The sequence below is a fragment of the Alternaria ventricosa genome (genome assembly GCF_023758065.1).
Source record: "Alternaria ventricosa strain BMP 2768 chromosome Unknown scaffold_14, whole genome shotgun sequence".
Classification (NCBI taxonomy): domain Eukaryota; kingdom Fungi; phylum Ascomycota; class Dothideomycetes; order Pleosporales; family Pleosporaceae; genus Alternaria; species Alternaria ventricosa.
In genome coordinates, this window is record NW_026055694.1 from 269,240 (window position 1) to 290,167 (window position 20,928).

A 20,928-nucleotide genomic window follows, 5' to 3' on the forward strand; every position below is an offset into this window, starting at 1 on the left:
TGATGCGCCCAGTGGTGTCGTTCCACGCCTACCGCAGCCTAGCCGCTATGATGTAGTCATGCTGCGTGTCCAAACAGGAATTGGGCTTCACGAAGGATTCAAAGCGTCGCAACACTCTCTGGATGAGGTGCTCAAAGGGTACAAGTGCTATGACAGTTCGGGGAGGAAGAGCCCGGCATCTCCAGTTGGTGTTAGAGAGATCGGCGCTAGGGTCGTGCTCCTGCCATTCGGTGACAGCAGGCCCGTGCTGCTTCCCGGTGCAACTTCACAACACCTCGCAGGAAATCTCAAAAGTTGATTTCTTCATTGCAGATTCCATTGACCCCTCTCGCAGCCCGCCTGCATCTGCTTGTGTCTCGGAAATACCGAAGGCCTGGCTGCTTCTAGGTGCAGGCTAACACGATCGCCCGTCCTTTGGTACGCTAAGCTGATCATCAGTGGAGCCGCCCGCGACCAGACTCCCCCTCCCTGTCGTCATGCCGCCTAGATCTCCGCTGTGACATACCAAAGTGGCAATGGATGCTGTTTGCTTTTGTGTGATTTTGTACCACCGGTACCCCGACTCATTAGCCAGACACCGCCAAACTCAAGTACCGCTGGCTACGTCATGCTGAGTCGCCACGCATGCCGTTGCCGTGGGCCAAATGCGACAAGCTGTGCGGGCAGCTCGAGCAGTCTCAATCGAGATGAGAAAGCTTCACGTAGGGACAAGTCTGGACCGCTCCGGGCAGGCCGCCAACATGCGGGAACACGACTGCGGCCTGTGCTACTCAAGCCACCAGCTCCATCCGTCGTGACACGGCATCACTGAAGCTATACTTTTTCGCAAACCGTTGCGACAAAATGTCTGGAAGCTCCAAATATACACCCTAGCTAGCTGACATGCACACTCTCCAGACTTCGGCTTGCTCCTGCCGGAAGGTTTCAATGGTCAACTGTGCGCAAGTGCTGTGAGGTCATCCACCCTAACAATGAGTACCGTGCCTCGTGAAAACAGACAATAGATCGGCATCTCACATAGCTCCCACACCCACTTGTCCCCTTCTGCTCACAAACCCATCGACACGATGGAAAAGATCGAAGAGAAGCTCAAGTCCGTTCTCCACAGGAGGAAGAAGTCGACGCCCACTCAGTCCCCTCGAGCGTCGTACGAGCACTCTGATCAGACTAGCCCGCGCACCGAGCAACACCCTGCATCATCACCTCTTAGCAGTCGACAGCAAAAGTCCGGGGCCTCCAATGATGTCTATCACCCGGAAACTCGAGGTCAACCACGCGACTCTGCCTATCACGATGGCCGAGCGAGCCATGCGGTAGCGACTCCTAGCACAGGCTCCAATGGATCCAATGGCTCCATGGCAGACGACTACAGATCGTACCTTCCTGCGCTTGCTTCCGAAGAGCACTCAAATGTCGAGCCCAGCGTCCCAGATAGGCATCTGCGCTATAGGCCATCGACAGATGGCGAGCGATCAAAGGCTCTTCCGGCCCTACCCAGTATGTTTAAGAGCTCAAATAAAATATTGGCGACTGGGTGCTAACATCACATCAGACAAATTACACCATCCCCATGGCGAAGTTAGACGATCAATCGACGTAGACGGTCCAGGCCGCACCATACGCGCAGTACCATCCGAAACCTCCACTGGCAATCATGCGGTGGGTAGTCACGATATCAACAACGGCGGCTTGGATGACGACGTTCGATTGCGCGAGGAGCGCTCTGTCTCCGACAAGCATGGATTGAGCAAGAGTGGCCAGCCGGTGCCAGGACTTGCCAGCAATGATGCGTTGGCGGTGAAACCTCTCCCGGGTCTCGCAATCACGAAGGACTATCAGGGAACAGATGGCGCTCATGATTGGAAAGAAAAACAGCAAGCGATGCTTGCGGGTGTTGTGGACCTGAACAACACTGTGGACACGGTCCGAGACACTACAGTCGCTCCTGGTAAGGCTTAATTCACCCGAAGTTTCGACATGACTAACAAACCAACAGCCGTCACACACGAGATTATCAAACCACACGAACACGAGATCATCCAGCAGCAGATCCATCGCGAGATCCACAACTACACATACTACCATCGACTGCAACCTGTTCTTCAGACGGAGGTTCTTCCACCCCGTCATTTCATCCCCAACCCTGACGGAGAGGGCTTAATCGAGATATCTGCAGACGAGTTGCCGAACCGCACTGGAAAGAACAGATGGTGGGATATTGTCCAGAAGGAGCCGAACCTTCCGGTAACACCATTCGAATGGCGCACAGAGCCGCAGATCATCGAGGGCAAGCCATACATGACCGAAGAGGGCTTTGAACGCAGAGAGACGACCATCATCTACCCACCAACCTTGGAAGATATGTCGCGCTACCGCGGCCTGGTCCAGCCAGTGCACTTCGATCACAAGACTGGGGAGCGTTGGTTGGGCGAAGTCACGACCATAGAGAAGCTGAACCGGGAACTGGGCCGTCAAGGTGATGAGGATTTCATGACGATGAAGGATGTGACCGCGGATCTGCCAAAGATTGCGTCCAGTCCCTCTGTCAAGCGTAAGCCTCTTGGCCGGGACTCTCTTTAGCGACTGATATCGCTATTGATTATCACATATGCAAAAGTTCAGCGAAGGCGCCATTGGGGAGGGTTGGTTTTATCAGACACTGTACCTTTAACATGTATACTTGGGGTTCAATGACAGTATTATGACTAATTCAAAATAGATATTTGCTTCCAGGTTCGCAGCCTACATCAAGGTGAAAACATGCAAAGTAGATGACCTAAAGTCAACGTAGGCTCCAGGATGTTTGGTGACCTCGGGATAGTCCACACCTGAGCATGCTCTCAGATTAGCCAATGACAGCGCGGCAGCCTCATGATCCCAGGTCGGCACCTGCAGCTTTTAAGAGAGCCGTCGCCCTTGTGGCTGCTGTAAATTCCCGTCTAAGCTTTCTTCAATATTTTCGGAGCGTCTGCTCCCATCATGCTTGAGTGTTGTCATAGCGGTACCCGGCGTCACAATGTCGCGCCTTCCTCGCATGAAAAAGCGGCTGGTCGCCCGACGAGCCATAGGCCGAGAACGCGGAATATCGACACAGAAGGAAGGCGACGGCGGAGTCGATGTGCCAGATTGCTTGTTCGGTACACGTAACTCCAAGCTTTATAGATCCTTGGTCGCAACAGCTCGAACGTGCAGGATCGCAAAGGCATCCTTGGCCCATTTGGACGTCGCTCTGGTGTGCGCGCCGTGCACTTCCCGGCAGACAACGTCTGACATCTGCTGACAGCATGCGGAAATACCCTGGCTATCGAGATATCGGTTTGCGAAGTGAGCAGGTGGAAGCCATCGTCTTGTATCGTTCAGAGAGGCGAAGCATGAGCAAGGAATATCGCCAAGTGTCAGCGACAGTTGGTAACGCGTCTCTCTGCATTCACCGGTAAGCTGAGGCTTATCTGACGAAGGTGTATCGCTTGTTGCTTGGATGCAGAAAGAGGCTGGCTCAAGCGACGTAGGACTGATAGCTTGACAGCCATCACGCCTTCTCGTGGCGTTGTAGCATCACATGGTAACAACCAGACGATGCATCTTCGTCCCCGCGGGGAAAAGAAAGCGACACACGATTTTACGTATCTACCGAGTCAAAGTCTCGACTCGCGGCAAACAGCTTCTAGTTCCTTTCGGCGCAGCGGGCGGCTGTCAGTTTGAGGACTACGAGGTGGCTGGGTCCGAGCTAGTGGCTGTCTCCGAGGTATGAACAAGCCTCTTGCAGGCAACGGAGACAACGCAAAGCCTCGAAGCAAGCCTGGAGCCAACCCGCCAGCCCAGGAATGCCAAGATAGCTTCAGCCGTTCAGAAAATGACGCGGACTCGGTCATTGGAGTAAAAGCGCAGGCCAAGATACACTCAAGAGATGGAGTGGTTTTCGTTCCACAAACTGGGTGGAAGGATTCGGAGAGGCCGACAGGGAAGACGATAGGTATGGCCCGATAACAGCTGTCGCGCAAGCTGGACCTGCGAAAGAGGCCTCAAATGCACGACAGAAGAAGTAACGTTCTTGAGGGTACCGTATGTTGTGACACCGCTGCACGATGTACTCAGGGCCCCGCTTGGGGGCTCAAAGACAGCTGGTCTAGCGATGCCGGGTATCTCAATCCCTGCACCCACAAACGACGTTATCGGGATTTTACCCAACACGCGGCGTACGAGACAAGGGTACACCGACCCTCGATATCCCTCTGGGTGAGCAGCCGTTTGGCCAGTGAAGGACCGAGGACGTGAAATACGCCTACTGCAGCCCCGCCATGGCAAACGCCAAAATGGCCCATCAGTAATTCGCCCTCCACTAACGTTAGGCCCGAATTCTGAAGAAGCGGGATATTGTGAATGCCCAGTCTGCCTAGCGCGATCTACAGCGTTCACCACGAGGAAGCTCATGCAGGGTTCCCACTCGCGCTTGCTAGGGCAGCTGAGAGGGTTATTTAACAGGTTACTCCCCGACTTGTCCTGCTATCTTGCACGACGACCCTCAGCCTTGCCCGGTATTTATAAGACAACTCACCCGGCTATTGGTACATGGCTTTCGTAGTACAGTACTTTGCCCTGCTTCTCAAATCCATACACTGAGGCCAGCCTTGAGGTTTTCGACAATCGACCACAATGGCCTCTTACGGCCAAGACTTTGGTGCTGGCGGACCCTACGAGGTAAAGAACACGGGCTATGTTGCTACCGATGAGGAAAAGAATCATTACGATGTCGGCCCCCGTCATCCTAGTATTGTCGGATCTGTGAAGGCAGTCACCGATCAGACGCACCGAACGCTCAAGAGCAGACACATCCAGCTTATCGGTATTGGAGGAACTATTGGTACTGCCCTATACGTGCAGATTGGCCGAGGTTTGATGAACGGAGGACCTGGGAGTTTGTTCATTGCGTTCTCGTTATGGTATGCAGAATTTCCCTCGCCATCCACGGCGATGAGCTAACGCTAACATTTCAAAAGGTGTACTGTCATTCTGGCTGTGACGCTCAGTGAGACTCTCCGTCCCTTACTTTCCAAAGCGACAACTCCTTCCCATTGCGACAATGCCCATGCGCTTTATCGAATACCCCAAAGCACCTTTTTCCACCGCTCGCGCTAAAAATGCCGAGCACCAGCTAATGCAACTACCCAGGTATCGCTGAGATGGTCACATTCCTCCCTATATCCTCGCCGTTTATCCGATTTGCCGGAAGATTTGTGGATGATGCTTTCGGTTTCGCGGCTGGCTGGAACTTCTTCGTGTTCGAAGCTGCTCTTGTGCCCTTTGAAATTGTGGCTTGCAACGTCATCATTGGCTTCTGGAGTGATGTAGTGCCTACAGGCGCCATCATCGCAATCGTCCTCGTGCTCTATGCGTACGTTGATACCCCACATCCTGGTGCTAGCAACCCATGCTTTTGGTACTCTGGCGTCTACGTTGGAGCATCCATGCAGCTGTGTGCTCAACCCTCGCCTTGTATTCTTCAAAAGGATATATCCAGAACAGGTGCTAACCTCAACGCAGCGTAATCAACATGATGGCCGTCAAATGGTACGGCGAAACCGAGTTCTGGGCCGCCATCGGCAAAGTCCTCCTCATCATCGGCCTGCTCATCTTCACCTTCATCTCCATGTTGGGCGGCAACCCGGAAAAAGATCGGTACGGATTCCGCTACTGGAAAAACCCCGGTAGTTTCACAGAACTCTACGAACCAGGTCAGCTCGGTCGCTTCCTGGGCTTCCTACAGTGCCTGATCCAGGCTTCCTTTACGATTGCCGGACCGGATTACGTTTCCATGGCAGCAGGAGAGACAGAGAATCCGCGCAAAGTCATGCCCCGCGCCTACAACGCCGTTTTCTACCGTCTGACCACGTTCTTCGTGCTCGGCTCGCTGGCTGTCGGTATCAACGTGCCCTACAACGATCCAGAGCTGATCGCCGCTTTCCGAGACGGCAAGCCAGGTGCAGCAGCTTCACCCTACGTCATCGCCATGAACCGACTCCGTATCGAAGGTCTACCTCACGTTGTCAATGCTGGTGTCCTCGCCTCCGCTTTCTCCGCCGGAAACTCCTACGTCTACTGCGCGTCCCGTTCGCTCTTCGGTCTCGCTCTAGAAGGAAAAGCGCCCAAGTTCCTCACCAAGTGCACGAAGCAAGGTGTACCTTTCTACTGCGTCTTCTTCGTCCTCTTGATCGCCTTGCTGTCCTTCCTCCAGCTCAGCGAGAACTCCGCTGTCGTGCTGAACTGGTTCGTTAGCTTGGTGACTGCATCGCAGTTGATCAACTTCAGCGTCATGTGCTTCACCTTTTTGAAGTTCCACAAGGCGTGTCAGGCACAGGGTCTCGATCGAGACACGCTGCCATACAAGGGTATTGGCCAGCCCTACGCCGCATGGTACGGCCTTGTATGCACCTTCATCATGACGTTTGTCGGTGGGTACACGGTGTTCCTGAATGGCAAGTGGGCTGTAGCTGATTTCCTGTTCTCATACTTGATGTAAGTCTCTACCCCATCACCCCCTTCTGTTCCTACCATGACACAATACTGACCTGAAATACAGGGTCTTTGCCTTCCCCGTTCTCTTCATTTTCTGGAAGGTTCTCAAGAGGACTAAGTGGGTTTCACCCTCTGAAGCGGATCTTGTGACTGATCTCGCGGAGATTGAGGAGTACCATCGTACTTTTGTGGAGAAGCCAGAGACTAATGCTTTCAACCGTGTTTTGGACAAGATGTTTGGATAGACTCTTGTCGCAACTGTTGTCATGGCGCCCTTTGGGGTACTTCAAGCTAGTGCTTCTTGCTTTGCTTTGGCGATTGTGTACTGCTCTTGGAAGAGGATGCGTTACGCCCATGTGGGTGGTCTATATGAGAGTTCATGATACTACCACGAGAATCCATGATATCACGAACATGAAGAAATTATATCCTAAAACTGTAGCTCAATGCCATCCACTCTCAACAACATACATCAAGTCATGACTAGGGTATCATCATAAACTCCCCCAATAAACTCCTAAAAAAGACCTCCTAGCCAAAACTCTATGAATCGTAGTGAGCGCCAACAGTTCAAAACAAAAATGTCGGTACATCATCTAGATCCGCAGCCTTCCGTTTCTGCTCCTTCTCGTTCTTCTCCCTTTCAGCCTTGCGCTTGGCAATCCGCTCCGAAGTCTCCTTACTGACACCGCTGTTACCACCACTTTCATCGAACGAAGCACTTGATCTTCCAACCCTAGCACCGCCCCGATCGTTCGCGGAATCGAAGGATTGGGAATACTTGCTGACACTTGATGCGCGCGTTGTATGCGATGTCTCAACAGGCTGCTGCGGCGAAGACCCCGACAATGCCCTACTTTTCTTCGTCGGTACCAAATCGTCGAGCATGTCAAATGGTGTTGCGCGACTTATGCGTGAGCGAGATTTTGCTGCGGGTGTAGGTGGCGCAGGCTTAGCGAAGACGGGGTTCGGATTGGGTGCAGGAGACGAGGCAGACTCTTGCCCTTTTGCTGCGCTGCTGTTGCGGACTGGGGTGGGTGTGGTGGTGGCTCTGGAAAAGGGCTTTGCTGAGGGGCGCGGTGCGTCTAGATCGTCGCTGTCGTAGTCGCTGTCTTGTGCTGCGTATTTGCTAGTTGTCGCAACGTATCTTGAGGCCATGAACGAAGACGCAAGATGAGACCGATTTGACAATACGGTCCGCCCTTCCTGGTCGTCTTCGTCTTCCTGTGACGCAAACACATCGCGAATCGCTTCCTTCTGCTTCAGCTCTTGGACCCTGGCCTTCTCCTTCATCTCGCCACTAGTCGATCTCTTCGCATTTGCAACGACGGGTCTGATAACCTCAGCAGCTTCTTTCTTCTTCTCTTCAATTATCGCCTTGAGATTCTCATATTCGGCGATGTGCAAGTGTCGCGAGAAGAGCTTTGCTGTCTCTAGAAACTCGTCTTCCACCATCATCCACTCGTCGTCGCGCAGATCGAACTTCGACAGACATTTGTGCATTTTCTCAATGTGCGGCGCCTCAAGCTCATCAATGGGAGGTGGTGATGAGGATCCTCCCCGGTTCTTTCCCAACGCATCTTTGGTCCTTGTCTTAGTCCGTGGCGTTGTCGGTGCTGTTGGAAGGCCTGGAAGGTCATCGTCGGACCCATTTGATCTCGTTCTGCTCCTGCTGCTGTCTGCCAGCACAGTGTCATCGAAGAAGTCGTCATCTATGTCAGCCGTAGTGCGCGCTTTGGTAGCTTTCCGCGATGATGCTGGCTTGGCTTGGGTCCGACTTCCGCCACTCTTGCTTGCCCAAGGTAGCTGACGCGGCATGATGCCCAAGGTTTTGTAGATCAACCTTGTATTCGCCGGAGTTGAGAGTGCAGAGGACAGTTTGCACGCGACATAATGCCCGTAGTCTGCAAAGAAGCAGCTTAAAAGGTCATGTAGCCACAAACACGTCCGAAAGGGTCGAAAGCGCGTGCACGCAGGTGAATTGTTCGCGGTCGCCTGGGCACGTGCTATGACGCGCTAGACCCTGCCGGTTCCGTCCACGGGTCGGACCCACTTTCCTGGAATTGCGCCCTTCCGTTCCGATCTAATCTGTGACTTTGAACGTGCTCTCCGCCTTCAATTCAAAGTGCCACGTTTCGCTTCCATGAGATTCCGTGACGCTCGATGCTTGCCTAGACATCGCGTACCTAGGTACTGATGGGGTCCTTGCTGGTACAGCTGTTGGCATCGAGTTGATCTCGCTCGACGCTGCAGCTTACACCGAACAACACACTACCATAAACGTCTTAACAACTTGACAACAAACTCGCGCGCGCGTCTTTTCGTCCAAGGGCCATCGGATGCTCTAAATCGTTCAATTGACTCGATTACCCTCTTTTGAGAACAGCTGGCCTGGCCTTGTGTTGACTCACAACGACCCCTCTTTCCATTCGCAATGTCCATGTTCCGCAGGCCAGGAGATTCGTCCTCAAGTTCGGGAACCTCTGATGATGAGAGCGAATATGAGGAAGCAAGCGAATCGCATCAGGATAGCGTCCTGTCACGAATCCAAACTTTAGATTCCGCTGCTTCTGGACATCAGCCTCTTCAGCCCCATCGGCCTCCTCTAGAAGTTCGGCAAAACTCAGCACAAAACGTTCGAGATTTGTTGTTACATTCATTGCTTGAAAAGCAGTCTATTCAGCAAGCTGCGGAGCAACTAGGAAAGGATCCCTCTGATCCGGAAGTACAACGAGTAGGAAGAGACACTTACAAGGAACTCGCTCGTCAGATCTCCAACAATGTAGACGACGCCTACGCGAGCGATGAGATGCAGGGTCACCGAGCAACCGCGAACCAGGGGATTCATCGATTGATTCAGGGCAACCTTAGCAAACTTGCGCCAATCCCCGAAGGAACTTCACAGGCGCTCGTCTCACGACCAGGAACTGCGATCCATCCGCCCTTAGCTCAACAACCATCTCTTGGCTTCGATGTTATGTCTGGTATATCAGCTCCCATACAGCTGCAGCTACGAGGCTATCCTCATCTGCAAACGGACCGCTACATCCGGGAGTTTTCGGAGCTCGAAATTGTAGGGAAGGGCGGATACGGCAAGGTCTTCAAAGCCAAACACAAACTAGATGGCTCATTGTATGCTGTAAAGAGGATACCGGTGAGCCCGTCCAAGGTTGCAAGAATACAAGAGCATGGACCCGAAGAACTGGAAAGCATGCTTGAGGAAGTTCGTTCGCTCGCTCGGTTCGATCATAACAACATAGTTCGGTATCACAACGCTTGGCTAGAGTTCACTACAATACCGGCAGATCCTGTGACTGCGCCGGAAGTCACGATGTTACGCAACGACCGTCTTTTGGATGATAGACCCGCATTTCCGTCATTATCACCGGGCTCGGGATCTCTGCATTCTCAGCTAGACAGCCTGACAATGGATAATCCCTTCGCGAGCACCGAACACAGCAATAGCGCGGGAATCATATTTGAGTTCAGCGAATCTGAACAGCAAGTGAACGAGACCAGGAGCGAGAGCGTTCATACATCATACAAAGAAACTTTGAAGCAGACAAGACGCACGAAACGTCGGGGTAGCCAAGCAAGCCAGAACACGATAGCTACAATATCTTCGACTAAATCCAGGATGAGCGCCGTGGAGGACGTTGACGAAGACGAAGAAGAGGATGATGACGTTGAAAACATACCCAGATTACACATGCCGTATTCTCAGGAGTCGCGATCCGAGATGTCAGACAGCATGATATCGAACAGCGATGCGCCCCGCCACTTGATCCAAAACCAGAGCCTTGGACCAGTCCTCACACTGAATGTGCAAATGAGCCTCTGCGAAACCAACCTTGCCGCTTTCCTCTCTTCCGACCAACACTCTCCCAGTACACACGTGATCGAACAACATTGTTTCCACCCCTGCGTATCGCTGGAGTTGCTAGACAACATCGTCTCCGGAGTCGAGTACCTCCACGCCCAAGGCGTAGTTCACCGCGACCTCAAACCAGCCAACGTCTTCTTATCGCTCTCACGAGCGCGCCACGCCCCATACGGCTCCGTCAACGTTTCGAGCTGCACAACATGCCCGAAGCGTGATCAACTACACATGACGCCGCGCATCGGAGACTTCGGGCTTGTCGCGGCGCTGAGCGACAGCTGCACTGTATCGGATACCTTCAAGCCCGTGGGTACGGAGTTCTACCGCCCACACACAGGCAGCGGTATCAATGAGAAGCTCGACGTCTTCGCTCTGGGTGTCGTGGCGTTTGAGATGGTGCAAAAGTTCGACACTCGCATGGAGCGGATATCAGCTCTTACAGAGCTTCGACGCGGAGTCTTCCCAGATGGCTTCGCGCAGGGTCTGGGTGATGTGGGTGATGGTGTGCAACGGCTGATCAGCGACATGGTGCAAGGAGATGAAGGGAAGCGACCAGGATGCGAAGATGTGCGAATTGAGATTCAAAAGCTAGTCCGTGCTTTGAAGATGTGAGTCGTGGTCTCCATCACTGAGCGGAGGTGTCGCATTGGGAGGCGCAGAAGGAATGAATAGATGCCCACGCATCTGTGGTGACTTGGACAAGTCGAGTATATTGCATCGTAGCTATCATAACATGGAGATTCTCTCCAGATTTTGTCGAACCCACGTTTACGTCGTGATTATGGTGTTCATAATGCTGCACCTGTGTCGTAGATTGGCGGGAAAGGCCCAATACTCCCCCACTTTTCAAGGCCACTCTTACCCCGCAGTCCGCTCGCTTCGGCTACCGAAAGCCCTCAGATCTCGCGTAAGTTCACAGAGCGATGGCGACGATGCAGCGCACACTATGCAGACACATCCTACTTTTAAATCACCGATATATTACATCTAATTCTTAAATTTGCCACCTGTAACGGGTCTCAGCCAGAAGACATTCCGTTTCCAAACTCGGCTTACTGTCAATACTTTAACGGGAGCCCAGTTCGAGTCCTGTGGTGTCCTTTAATCCACTCACTTGGGTAACCAGTGATGCTGGAGGGACCTAAGCAATGAATACAACTTGACGAGGGAAGCAATTCCGCAGTCTAGTATTCACCACGGGACGGCGGCGCTGGATTACTCTTATTAGGGTTGGAAGTCGGGTGACGGGTTGGGGTGTCCACTGGTATTTTGTTTTTGCCTTTTTGCCTAGATCTTCTTTTTGCCCAACGCCCACCACGCACCTAGAGGGGACAACAGTAGCAGCGCCTGCTGTCGCATTTTCTACTTTGCATCTCTCTTTTTGCATATATTATATATAACATTGCACTTTAAGTGGACTCTGTACGAGAAAAGTTGCTAAGCAGGATGCATGGTGTTGTTACATATCTACATTCGCCAAAGCAAGTCCCTTTGTCGCCGTCCAGCAGCAAGATGAACCAGCATCTCCACTACCAGCACAACCTATCCCTCAATTCAACGTCCGCCTCCACTCATCCATAGCATCAAAAAGCGCCCCCAACCTCACACCATCCTCGTCATCCCCTACAGTCAACACCTTAACCACACTCCTCTTCCTCCCATGCCTCAACGTAAGTTCCCTCAACGGGGGCATAGACACCAACATATCTCTCCAGCTCCCATCTTTCCTCCCAAGCACCTTCTCATTCTGAATCCAAACATTAAAATCCATAACCACAGGATGAAAAACAATCTCCTGGCTCGTGCGTATAAGCCCCAAACACCTCCTCATCAGACTAATCTCATTGCGCACGCCGACTGAGAACCGGGTGCCGGAGGGTTGCACACCGTCTTCTATACTCTGCGGCGTAACGTCGAGTTCAAAGTCGAAGGTCGTGGGGACGAGATTGTAGATTTGCAGACTGCGTGACGGCTTCAAATACATCATCTCCGCTAGTGATGGGGACTCGCCGGGGATGAGTTGCCGCCATACGTTGCACACGCGCTGGCAGCGAAGCAAGTCCCAAAAGTCGAGGTGGATGAATATGTGCTCCAAGATCTCGGCTGGGAGGTCTGTCATGCGTTTTCGCTGTCCACTGCCCGGGTGCGTGGTGCCTGCGGTGAACATTTGGCGGACGCGGTCAGCGTAGTTTCCTATGCTGCTGCGCCGGCTGTCTCGCGAGAGTTCCGAGTCCCAGGAGCGCATGGAGGCTGTGTCCGCGTCTGCGGGGAGGCCGCTGATGGAAGGGTTGCGGATGGAGTGGCTTGAGGCGCTTTGTTTGCGCCGGTTGGTGGTGTCTTTGAGCTTTTCCGAGAAGCGCGTGAAGGCCGAGAAGTGGGATTGGTGGTGAAGATCCATCATGGCTTCTGCTCTGCTTGGTTGTTGAGATGTATGACCTTGCTTCCGTCTGGGATTTTTATGTTTTGATCTGGACTCCTCTAGGGCATCCAGTGTCGTTGTTAGCGCTTTTGATACGGGCTGTGTTATTAGACTTCAGCCTTGCGACGACGGTGCGGGGTTATGTCGTGTAACGTAATTGCGGTGCAACTCTATATCTCTTGTGTCTCCGCGACGGTTGAATGGTACGGTGTTGTCTTATATCGTATCCGAAGCGGTGTGAACGGCAGCATTGGTCGAGAGAACAGGAAACGACGACAACGTGGAAGCCGCAGCTGACATGTCATTTACACTAGCCGAATGTGGCTGACTGACGCGGGATGGGGGCCGACAAAAGCAAGCAGAACACATGGGAGCTGGGATGTTCGGCGATGTTTGCTTGATAGCTTGCGAGGCGTATCAAGGAAAGTGAGGTTGACGGTCTGTTGTTCTGATACGCTGCAAGGGTAATGTTCCACTATTAATGCCGATGTTGGCCATCAAACGCACTATGATCCCGCCTTTCCGTGTGGGACTATACATCATACATACGATGCTGCGATAGTGGATCAAGATGGTATGTTGTGTTGTATTGATATATGTTTACATGGCTTCCCAAGCCAAGACTGCGTTGTTCTTGAACGGGCCGTCTGATGACGCAATGCCAGAGCATTGAAGTACACATGAAGCGGCGCATAGCACGCTTGTCGTGAGACGACTATTGTGCCAAATGCTCCTACACTCCTTCGGGATCCCCCTTGACGTACTCCTCGGCACGGTAAGCCTATTTGGACGTGAAGTCTCAAAAGTGCCCACTGAGTCCCTGATTAAAGGTCGCTGCATGTCATGTATGCGTCACGCTCTCTTCAGCCGACCTCGATTGATGCCAATGCGCCAATGACTTCTTCAGCGACTCCTCCGTTCTCTACCACCATCTTTGTGACTTGCGAGATCAACCCCCTCTTCATGCCGCCTCGGGGTGGTGTCCAGACGCCTGAAGTCGCTAACAGTTCCCTTTGAGTGAGCGCATCGGCACTGGAGGTGGGAGCAGTACCGCCTGTTGCTGAGTTCATCGAGTTGGGTACGCCCGGAGGCGTAAGGTGGGACGGGGGATCGATAGTTCGGATGGAGACAATGCGCGCGCCCGTAGACGAGGTAGTTGAGTTTGTACATGCGATCGCAAGAACTGCATCTGCTACTGCGAGCTCCTCCTTAGCGGGGTCGAAGATGATGTTGGGTCCCACTGCCATGGCTAGTATAATAACTGGGGGCTTCCCTAGCTGGGGAGCAGTCTTGTTGGTACCCGCTTGCTTGGGGTATAGCGGCACGGCGGCATCCCAGTCGTCGTCGAACAGGGGATCTTCGTCCTTTTCCGACTTCAAGGCTGGTAGAAGGGTGGTGAGGAGGGCGAGATGGGTGGTCATAGAAAGCAGCGCGAGCGGGTAGGAGAGCGGAGGTGAGAGGAGAAGGATCTAGGCTTGTTAGCAATGTGTCAAGAAGAGGTATCGCGACTTCCTACATCGACGTAGAGCTTCCAGTGAAATCGTCTGTTGATGTACAGGCGGTCTTTGAGCTCTCCACTGGCGAGCAAGCTCTCGGTGAGCATGGAAGACAGGAACACTGGCAGGGCGTCGTCTTCGCGAAAGCCTGGGACCTCGACGCTCATTTCGACCCAGGCATTCTGGCCCTTGCCCTTGCTGTCGTCCGTCTCTTCGCCCTCTCCCATGTCTACGTCCTCGGGCTCGCCCAGGGTCGGGCGCTGCCGTAACCTCTCCACCTCGGCCTTGACTCCTACGAGCGCCTCGGTCCCGTCTTCCAGGGCGATGCGCGCACTCCCGTTGGCGCTGGGCAGTACGTCATACTCGGCGCGCATGGAGCGAAAGTCGCGGGGGCCCTTGGTGACATCGAGGCGGATGGGCGGCGTCTGTGAGAGGGTGGAGCGCAGGAAGGACAGCTCAGCGGGCGAGAGGTTGACGAGGGCCTGCTGGGGCGCCATGACAATTGGATGGTGGTGCTTGGGACGGGGCGACAGCGAGGTGTTTGCTGCTCGCGGATTTCTTGCGCATTTGTTTCGACGACGAACTAGCGGGCCCGGCGATTCGGCTGCAGCGTCACTTGCTTGCAGCCCCGGCGCGAGCTACTTCGCGCGACAACACCGTGCGCTGACCGCCGGTCCGCAAGAGCATTGTACATCTGGGTTGTCGGGTCCGGGTAGACATATACCGTCGCAGTCTCGTGGCATCTCCTATATTCTACTCTTAATATATATTCCTAGGGCCATGCTACGGTAGACCAAGCCACCCGACCCTCGTCACACGTCCACGACCGGCCGCCAATGTCACCCCCGAGGTCCAAGCGGAACAGCGGCAATGCCATCACCACCATCGACAAGCTCGACTACCCGCCCAACTCGCCCCGTCGCCCGCTGCTCGCCCCCGACGACGACACCGAATCCCAGCGCCGCAGCAACGACACGAGTTACGCCGGCAGCTTCTTCGAGCAGGTGGCCGAAGGCATCTACGAGCAGGACCGCGTCAAGATGCAGCGCGCTGTGCTACGATGGCTGAGCTTCGTCTGGGCCATCGTCATCTGCCTCTGCGCTGGTAGCATCACCGCCTTCTCCCTCTACGGCCACTTGTTCCAGTCCAAGCTGCACTACACCCAGGTCCAGGTCAACATCGTCTCCATCGGCGCCGAGCTCGGCCTCTACCTCCTCGTCCCCATCTTCGGATACCTCTGCGACCGTCTGGGGCCTGGCGTGCCTGCCGGTCTCGCTGGCATTCTCTTCGGCTCGGGATATCTCCTGGCGGCCTTTGCGTTCAAGAGCGGTCCTCCGCCATCTGCAGGCGGTCATGGCTGGCCCTTCGGCGTCATGGTGCTGGCATTCGCCTTCGTCGGCATGGGCACCAGCTGCATGTACCTGTCTGCAGTAACAACGTGCGCGAAGAACTTTGGACGCGGAAATGCCAAGGGTGTGGCTCTGGCAGTGCCCATCGCAGCCTTTGGACTAAGCGGCATGTGGCAAAGTCAGGTTGGAAGCCGCCTGCTGTACGTGAGGAACCCGGATGGCACCAAAGGCGACGTCGACGTGTACCGCTTCTTCCTCTTCCTCGGCATACTCCTCCTCTGCGTGGGCGCCGTCGGCTTCTTCGCGCTGCGCATCATGGACGAAGAAGAGATGATCGACGAGGCAGTAGACGAGCTCGAAAGATCTGGTCTGCTGCAGCGCGACGAGTTCTTCACCCAGGCTGCACACCATCACGGCTACGGAACTATGGAGACGCAGGACCTCTCCGACTCGACCTTTGACTTCCTGCAGTCCGAGGCTGAGCGTCTGAAGGCGAAGGCCGAAGAAGAGGCACGCAAGAAGACATGGCTGCTGAACGAGGAGACTCGTCGCTACATCATGGATCCTACCATGTGGTGGCTCGCAGGCGGCTTCTTCCTGGTTACTGGCCCTGGTGAAGCCTTCATCAACAATCTAGGCACCATCATTGAGACGCTTACACCTGCGCACGTCGCCACTAACACGTCGCCGGCCACCCACGTTTCCATCGTTGCCATCACCTCCACACTCGCTCGCTTGATCACCGGCACGCTCTCCGATGTCCTCGCCCCGGTCTCGTCTGGGAACTCGCACCGTCGCGGACCAGACTCCATCGCGAACTCGCTTTCGTCTCTTCCATCCATTGAGCAGCCGCGCCGGTTCACCGTCTCTCGCATAACCTTCCTCCTGGCATTCGCCTTCATCCTCTCCCTTGGACAACTTCTACTTGCAAGTGGGTGGGTGCAGAACCATGCCTCCCGTTTTGCCGCTGTGTCCGCACTCATCGGTGCCGGTTATGGAGCGGTCTTCTCCCTGACACCCATCGTCGTCTCAGTAGTATGGGGCGTCGAGAACTTCGGTACAAACTGGGGCATTCTCGCCATGACACCGGCCGCAGGTGCCACGCTCTGGGGTGCTGTCTACGCTACTGTGTATCAGAAAGCTGCAGAGAACGGCGAAGCGGGTGTCCAGAAAGATCCCGAGGATGTGCTTTGCCATGGAAAGGCTTGCTATGCATCCACCTTCTGGGCCATGACCATCAGCGTATGGATTGCCATGGGCCTCATCTTCTTCGCTTGGAGAGGCCCTGGTGGGTGGAAGCAGAGAGGTGTTGCTGTATGATGCTCTTGTCTTTATCCTGCATGGCGAAGGGCGTTTGTGATTCATGGTTATGAAGCGTTCATTGCGTTATTCCTATGTTGCTCTACTAGCATTGCATACTCCTCTTTCTGGAATCAATACGAACTTTGAATACTACCCTCACACGTCTGAACGTAATATGAGAAGCATATGCGCACATGCTGGTTTAACTTGCTGCTGGACGATGACATAGAGACTCGCTTTGGCAAGTGTAGCACCTCAATTAAGGGAAATATTAAACAATCCTAGGGTCTGGAGCCTACGCCAATGTTGTGTTTCTATCTACATCCGCTAGCTATGCGAACTTACCAAGAACCAACAAAAAAAGATTAGAACAACCAACCCCTTCACTCAACGCCACAAGACAACGATCTTCCCTTAACCACCCTTTCTCCAAAGGCTATAGTCTCAAGATCTCAATCCACAAGTTCGGCGTATGCCAAACCTGTGTTTTGAGCAAATTCCTCTAACCACCCTTGCTGCTGAAGGCTGTAGTATGAAGATTATAAAGAACACGTTTCTCGACTCGATGGTCGAACGCCCGTGTCCCCTATTCAAGACGTGAGTGAGCGAGTGCTCGAACCCACGTCTTATGTTTTGGTACTGCAGTACGCGATGCTTTGCTTCAGCCTGTTTGAGGGCTTTGGCAACTAGTCCCGCAATGTCTGGTTTCACCCTAGACGTTACAGGATTGGGTTGTTGCTTGGTTTGCTTTGCTTGGGGGTTCTTGTTCTGTGATGGGCGAGCGCGGAATTGTAAGGGTTATAGATGGGATGGGATGTCGTATCTACCTCCTGTATCTATCGCGTGGGAAGGATATGAGTTCTGCTATGGACTAAGGGAACGCGCGCATGCACGGGTATGTCGTTGTGTTGAGGGAAAGTGAGAGGGGAGGTCGTGCCTTCCTTCCAGGAAAGAGCAACAACGTGCACTGACGCAACATCAACCATCAAACCTCACCTCAACAAAACAAGACCACAACAGATGGAAGTATTAAATGTTATATTCCTTCGCCACCAGCCACTTGGCAAGGCAGACGAGGTAATGGGTTCGTCGAACACTCATACCATGCAAAGCTCCCAACGTTAACTCTTGTCTAGTCATGAGCCGTAAGCAGTCCCAGTCTACACCCGCGACCCTAATATACAAAGCACACGCTTAACCAGAGAACTCCTTAATGTCGGTAGTCTTGCCAGGGATAAGAGCCAATGGCACAATACCCGACACGTGCATCTCGGGGCCGTAGACGTGCATGTTGAGGCCGAGCTCCTGGCCGACACCCTTGATGTTCTTGAGACCCTCCTGGTAGTTGGGGCCGGCACGACGGATCCAGATCTGGACGTTGTGCTCGACGAGGAGAGGTGCGACTTCCCTCAGAGCGCGAATGACACCCTTGAAAGTCGAGGCGACGTTGGTGAAGTTGGCAATACCTCCACCGATGAAGAGAACCTTGCCCTCTGGGTGTTGAGGAGCACGGAGCATAAGGTCGAGGACGGTACGGGCGTAGTGGAAGGTCTGTGTCTCGGTGGGAGCACCAGAGTACTCACCGTAGTTGGCGAGCTCACCGGCGAAACCAGCAGAGGCGATGGCGTCGGCGTAAACGACGGACGCACCACCACCAGCGACCAGGGTCCAGACGCGGCCAGTGGCGTTGAGGATGGTCAGCTTGAGGGAAGCACCAGTCTTAGCGTCCATCTCAGCAATGTATGCCTCCTCCTTGCTCATCTCACGACCGAAAGGAGCGGGGAACTCCATCGGTGGGCCGACATCGACGGTCTGCTTAGCATTCTGCTGGGGAGCAGCTGGTATGCCGAGAGCTGTCGCGCTGCGAGCAATAGCCCACTTGGCACCGCACTCGAACTCAGCAGTTTGGTCAAGCTTGGCAGCGAGATCCAGGAAGTGAACCTCAGCTGAGGTCTTCTCCTCGTTGGGAATGACGACGAGAGGGTTGATCTCAAGGTATCTTGGTTACGTTAGTATGTATTAGGCAGGTGACAGGTGCCTGAGTAACTCACGTGAATTGGCAGTCAACGTAGACGGCGTATAACCTTGAGATGAAGTCGACGAGGACGTTGTGTACACCCTCGGGCACCTTCTTCAAGAGAGTGGCGGCAATCTCCTCGTTTGAGGGGTATTCCTTGAGGTCGACGGGGATGAGGAGCTTCTCAGCCTTCTCATCGACATCACCGACATCGACACCACCCTCGTGGGTGAAGAGGATCCAGTCACCCTAAGCGGATAAGTTAGCGGTGAGATCGGCAAAAGATCGCAAGATGGCGCCGATGCTAGAGCCGCAACACCACGGGCCCGTAAATTGACGATGCATAGGTAGCGGCGCAAAAGCGCTGAAATTGCAGCCACATTTGCATGTGAAAGTGGACGTGCGTATCGCAGAAGAGTAGGTGCTCTGCAGGAGTGGGTCGGCCGTCGTTCCCTTCGTCCGGCCGGCCTTGAAACAAAACCAGGCAGTGCGCCCGGTTTAAGCACTCGTCCCGCTCCGCTTGCACTTGAGCTGCAGCATTCCGCTCTGAGCTTCCGAATATGCCTTTTGCACACCTTCGCATGCTCCAGACCACGCGGTCACCCGAAACGATACGAGATGCGACGTAACGAAATAACGAAATAACGAAGTGACTGTAAAAAGGCGGAAACTGAAATGGACGTACCTCTCGCACAGAGTTGATGTTGATGTAGTACTCGGTGTCTTGGGGATGGGGAACAAAAGGCTCGACCAAGAACTGCCTCAGGACACCATCGACAGTCTCGACACGCTGCTCCTTTCCTGCCCTCGCCTCGATCCACTCCCTCGCCTCAGCCCAGGTCTTGTTCAGCGCGAGCAGACCGCTCTTGCCTCGCCTCTTGATGAGCTGATCTGGCTTTGCGACGAACTTGGAACCGGGAGTCAGGAGCCATGGGTATGTGGCCTCGGCCTGGTCGAGCACGCCCTTGATGTCCTCATCGGCGGCGAAGTGCAGCGATGCGAGCTTGGAGGGGGGGTTGTGTGTGGCCGACGCGGGCAGGGGAGTGGGCTTGATGACAGGCGCGCGGGTGAGGTGGTAGTTGAGGATGGCCTTGCCGTCGGCCTCGAGGATAGACTTGGCTGACATTGTGGTGTATGGTCAAACTGCGATGGATGAGTGTCAATGTCAAGAGGGGCGGCTCGCGTGGAGGCAATGGGGTGCAAGAGATATGGCTGGCAGGCAATCCCGAAAGAAGTCTCGGGTATGGCAATGGGGCCTTATGCAATGTCCGGAGACGAAGATGTTCGGACAAGATGGTGAGGGGGCCGGGACAAAAGATGCGAAGTGGCAGGCTGGGGAGTGGGCAGACGTACCTGGATTTGTTGAGGCTTGACACACGGTCTGCAGAGGGTTAAGAGGAACTGCTGGCAAGATTGAGTTGTCAGACGGCTTGGGAGGAGCTTGAGAAAGCGGTCTGATGTTTTTTCTGCGTGTTGAGCAATGAGGGCGGGCAGCGGATGCAGGGCTAAGGCACTGGGCGCACGGCGGGCCTATCACGGCGAGGACACCCCACCAGGGGTACAGCAGCTGCGGATGCCCTACACGACCCACGACGAGATATCAACGACCCGAACACACGCTTCCCGGGGGATTTTCCGCGATAACACCTTCCAGAAAGTGCGCACGCGGTGCATTGAAGCCCCATCTATTACCAACACCCCCAATTCCGAGGTGCGACGCTGCGGTGCAGACATTCGGGTCCCCGTTCACCGCTCGGGACTTGGGGTTAGCGCCACACGCATCTAGTTCGTGCAGGGGATATCACTCTCCAGCTCAACACCGCCAAAAGTAAGGGCCAAACTTCGGAAAGAATCGCTGCTCCCTCTTCGCAACCTTCTCCCCATCCATCCAAGTACTCTGCTCTGCCCTCAGCACGGCATTGCATCCATAAGGTAAGTCACTCGCTCGCTCC

General features: G+C 54.2%; 7 protein-coding genes across 7 annotated transcripts; 4 read left to right on the forward strand and 3 right to left on the reverse strand.

Annotated features, from left to right (window-relative positions):
- Positions 1–1,067: 1,067 nt before the first annotated feature.
- Positions 1,068–2,580, forward strand: J4E93_007673 (uncharacterized protein; the record flags this gene model as incomplete). The annotated part of the gene is made up of 3 exons (XM_049345578.1): positions 1,068–1,497; positions 1,553–1,948; positions 1,997–2,580. The coding sequence occupies 3 exons, from the start codon at positions 1,068–1,070 to the stop codon at positions 2,578–2,580; spliced, it is 1,410 nt and encodes a 469-aa protein (XP_049197105.1).
- Positions 2,581–4,653: 2,073 nt separating this feature from the next.
- J4E93_007674 (uncharacterized protein) lies at positions 4,654–6,758 on the forward strand (the record flags this gene model as incomplete). Its single annotated transcript, XM_049345579.1, has 5 exons — positions 4,654–4,940; positions 4,998–5,026; positions 5,170–5,392; positions 5,542–6,513; positions 6,578–6,758. 5 exons carry the CDS (start codon positions 4,654–4,656, stop codon positions 6,756–6,758), a joined length of 1,692 nt encoding a protein of 563 aa, XP_049197106.1.
- A 2,189-nt stretch (positions 6,759–8,947) lies between these two features.
- On the forward strand, positions 8,948–11,005 carry J4E93_007675 (uncharacterized protein; the record flags this gene model as incomplete). The annotated part of the gene is made up of 1 exon (XM_049345580.1): positions 8,948–11,005. The coding sequence occupies one exon, from the start codon at positions 8,948–8,950 to the stop codon at positions 11,003–11,005; it is 2,058 nt and encodes a 685-aa protein (XP_049197107.1).
- Positions 11,006–11,942: 937 nt separating this feature from the next.
- On the reverse strand, positions 11,943–12,794 carry J4E93_007676 (uncharacterized protein; the record flags this gene model as incomplete). The annotated part of the gene is made up of 1 exon (XM_049345581.1): positions 11,943–12,794. One exon carries the CDS (start codon positions 12,792–12,794, stop codon positions 11,943–11,945), a length of 852 nt encoding a protein of 283 aa, XP_049197108.1.
- Positions 12,795–13,675: 881 nt separating this feature from the next.
- J4E93_007677 (uncharacterized protein) lies at positions 13,676–14,805 on the reverse strand (the record flags this gene model as incomplete). Its single annotated transcript, XM_049345582.1, has 2 exons — positions 13,676–14,281; positions 14,329–14,805. 2 exons carry the CDS (start codon positions 14,803–14,805, stop codon positions 13,676–13,678), a joined length of 1,083 nt encoding a protein of 360 aa, XP_049197109.1.
- A 339-nt stretch (positions 14,806–15,144) lies between these two features.
- Positions 15,145–16,977, forward strand: J4E93_007678 (uncharacterized protein; the record flags this gene model as incomplete). The annotated part of the gene is made up of 1 exon (XM_049345583.1): positions 15,145–16,977. One exon carries the CDS (start codon positions 15,145–15,147, stop codon positions 16,975–16,977), a length of 1,833 nt encoding a protein of 610 aa, XP_049197110.1.
- Positions 16,978–18,153: 1,176 nt separating this feature from the next.
- Positions 18,154–20,102, reverse strand: J4E93_007679 (uncharacterized protein; the record flags this gene model as incomplete). Its single annotated transcript, XM_049345584.1, has 3 exons — positions 18,154–18,958; positions 19,011–19,225; positions 19,662–20,102. 3 exons carry the CDS (start codon positions 20,100–20,102, stop codon positions 18,154–18,156), a joined length of 1,461 nt encoding a protein of 486 aa, XP_049197111.1.
- Positions 20,103–20,928: the final 826 nt, after the last annotated feature.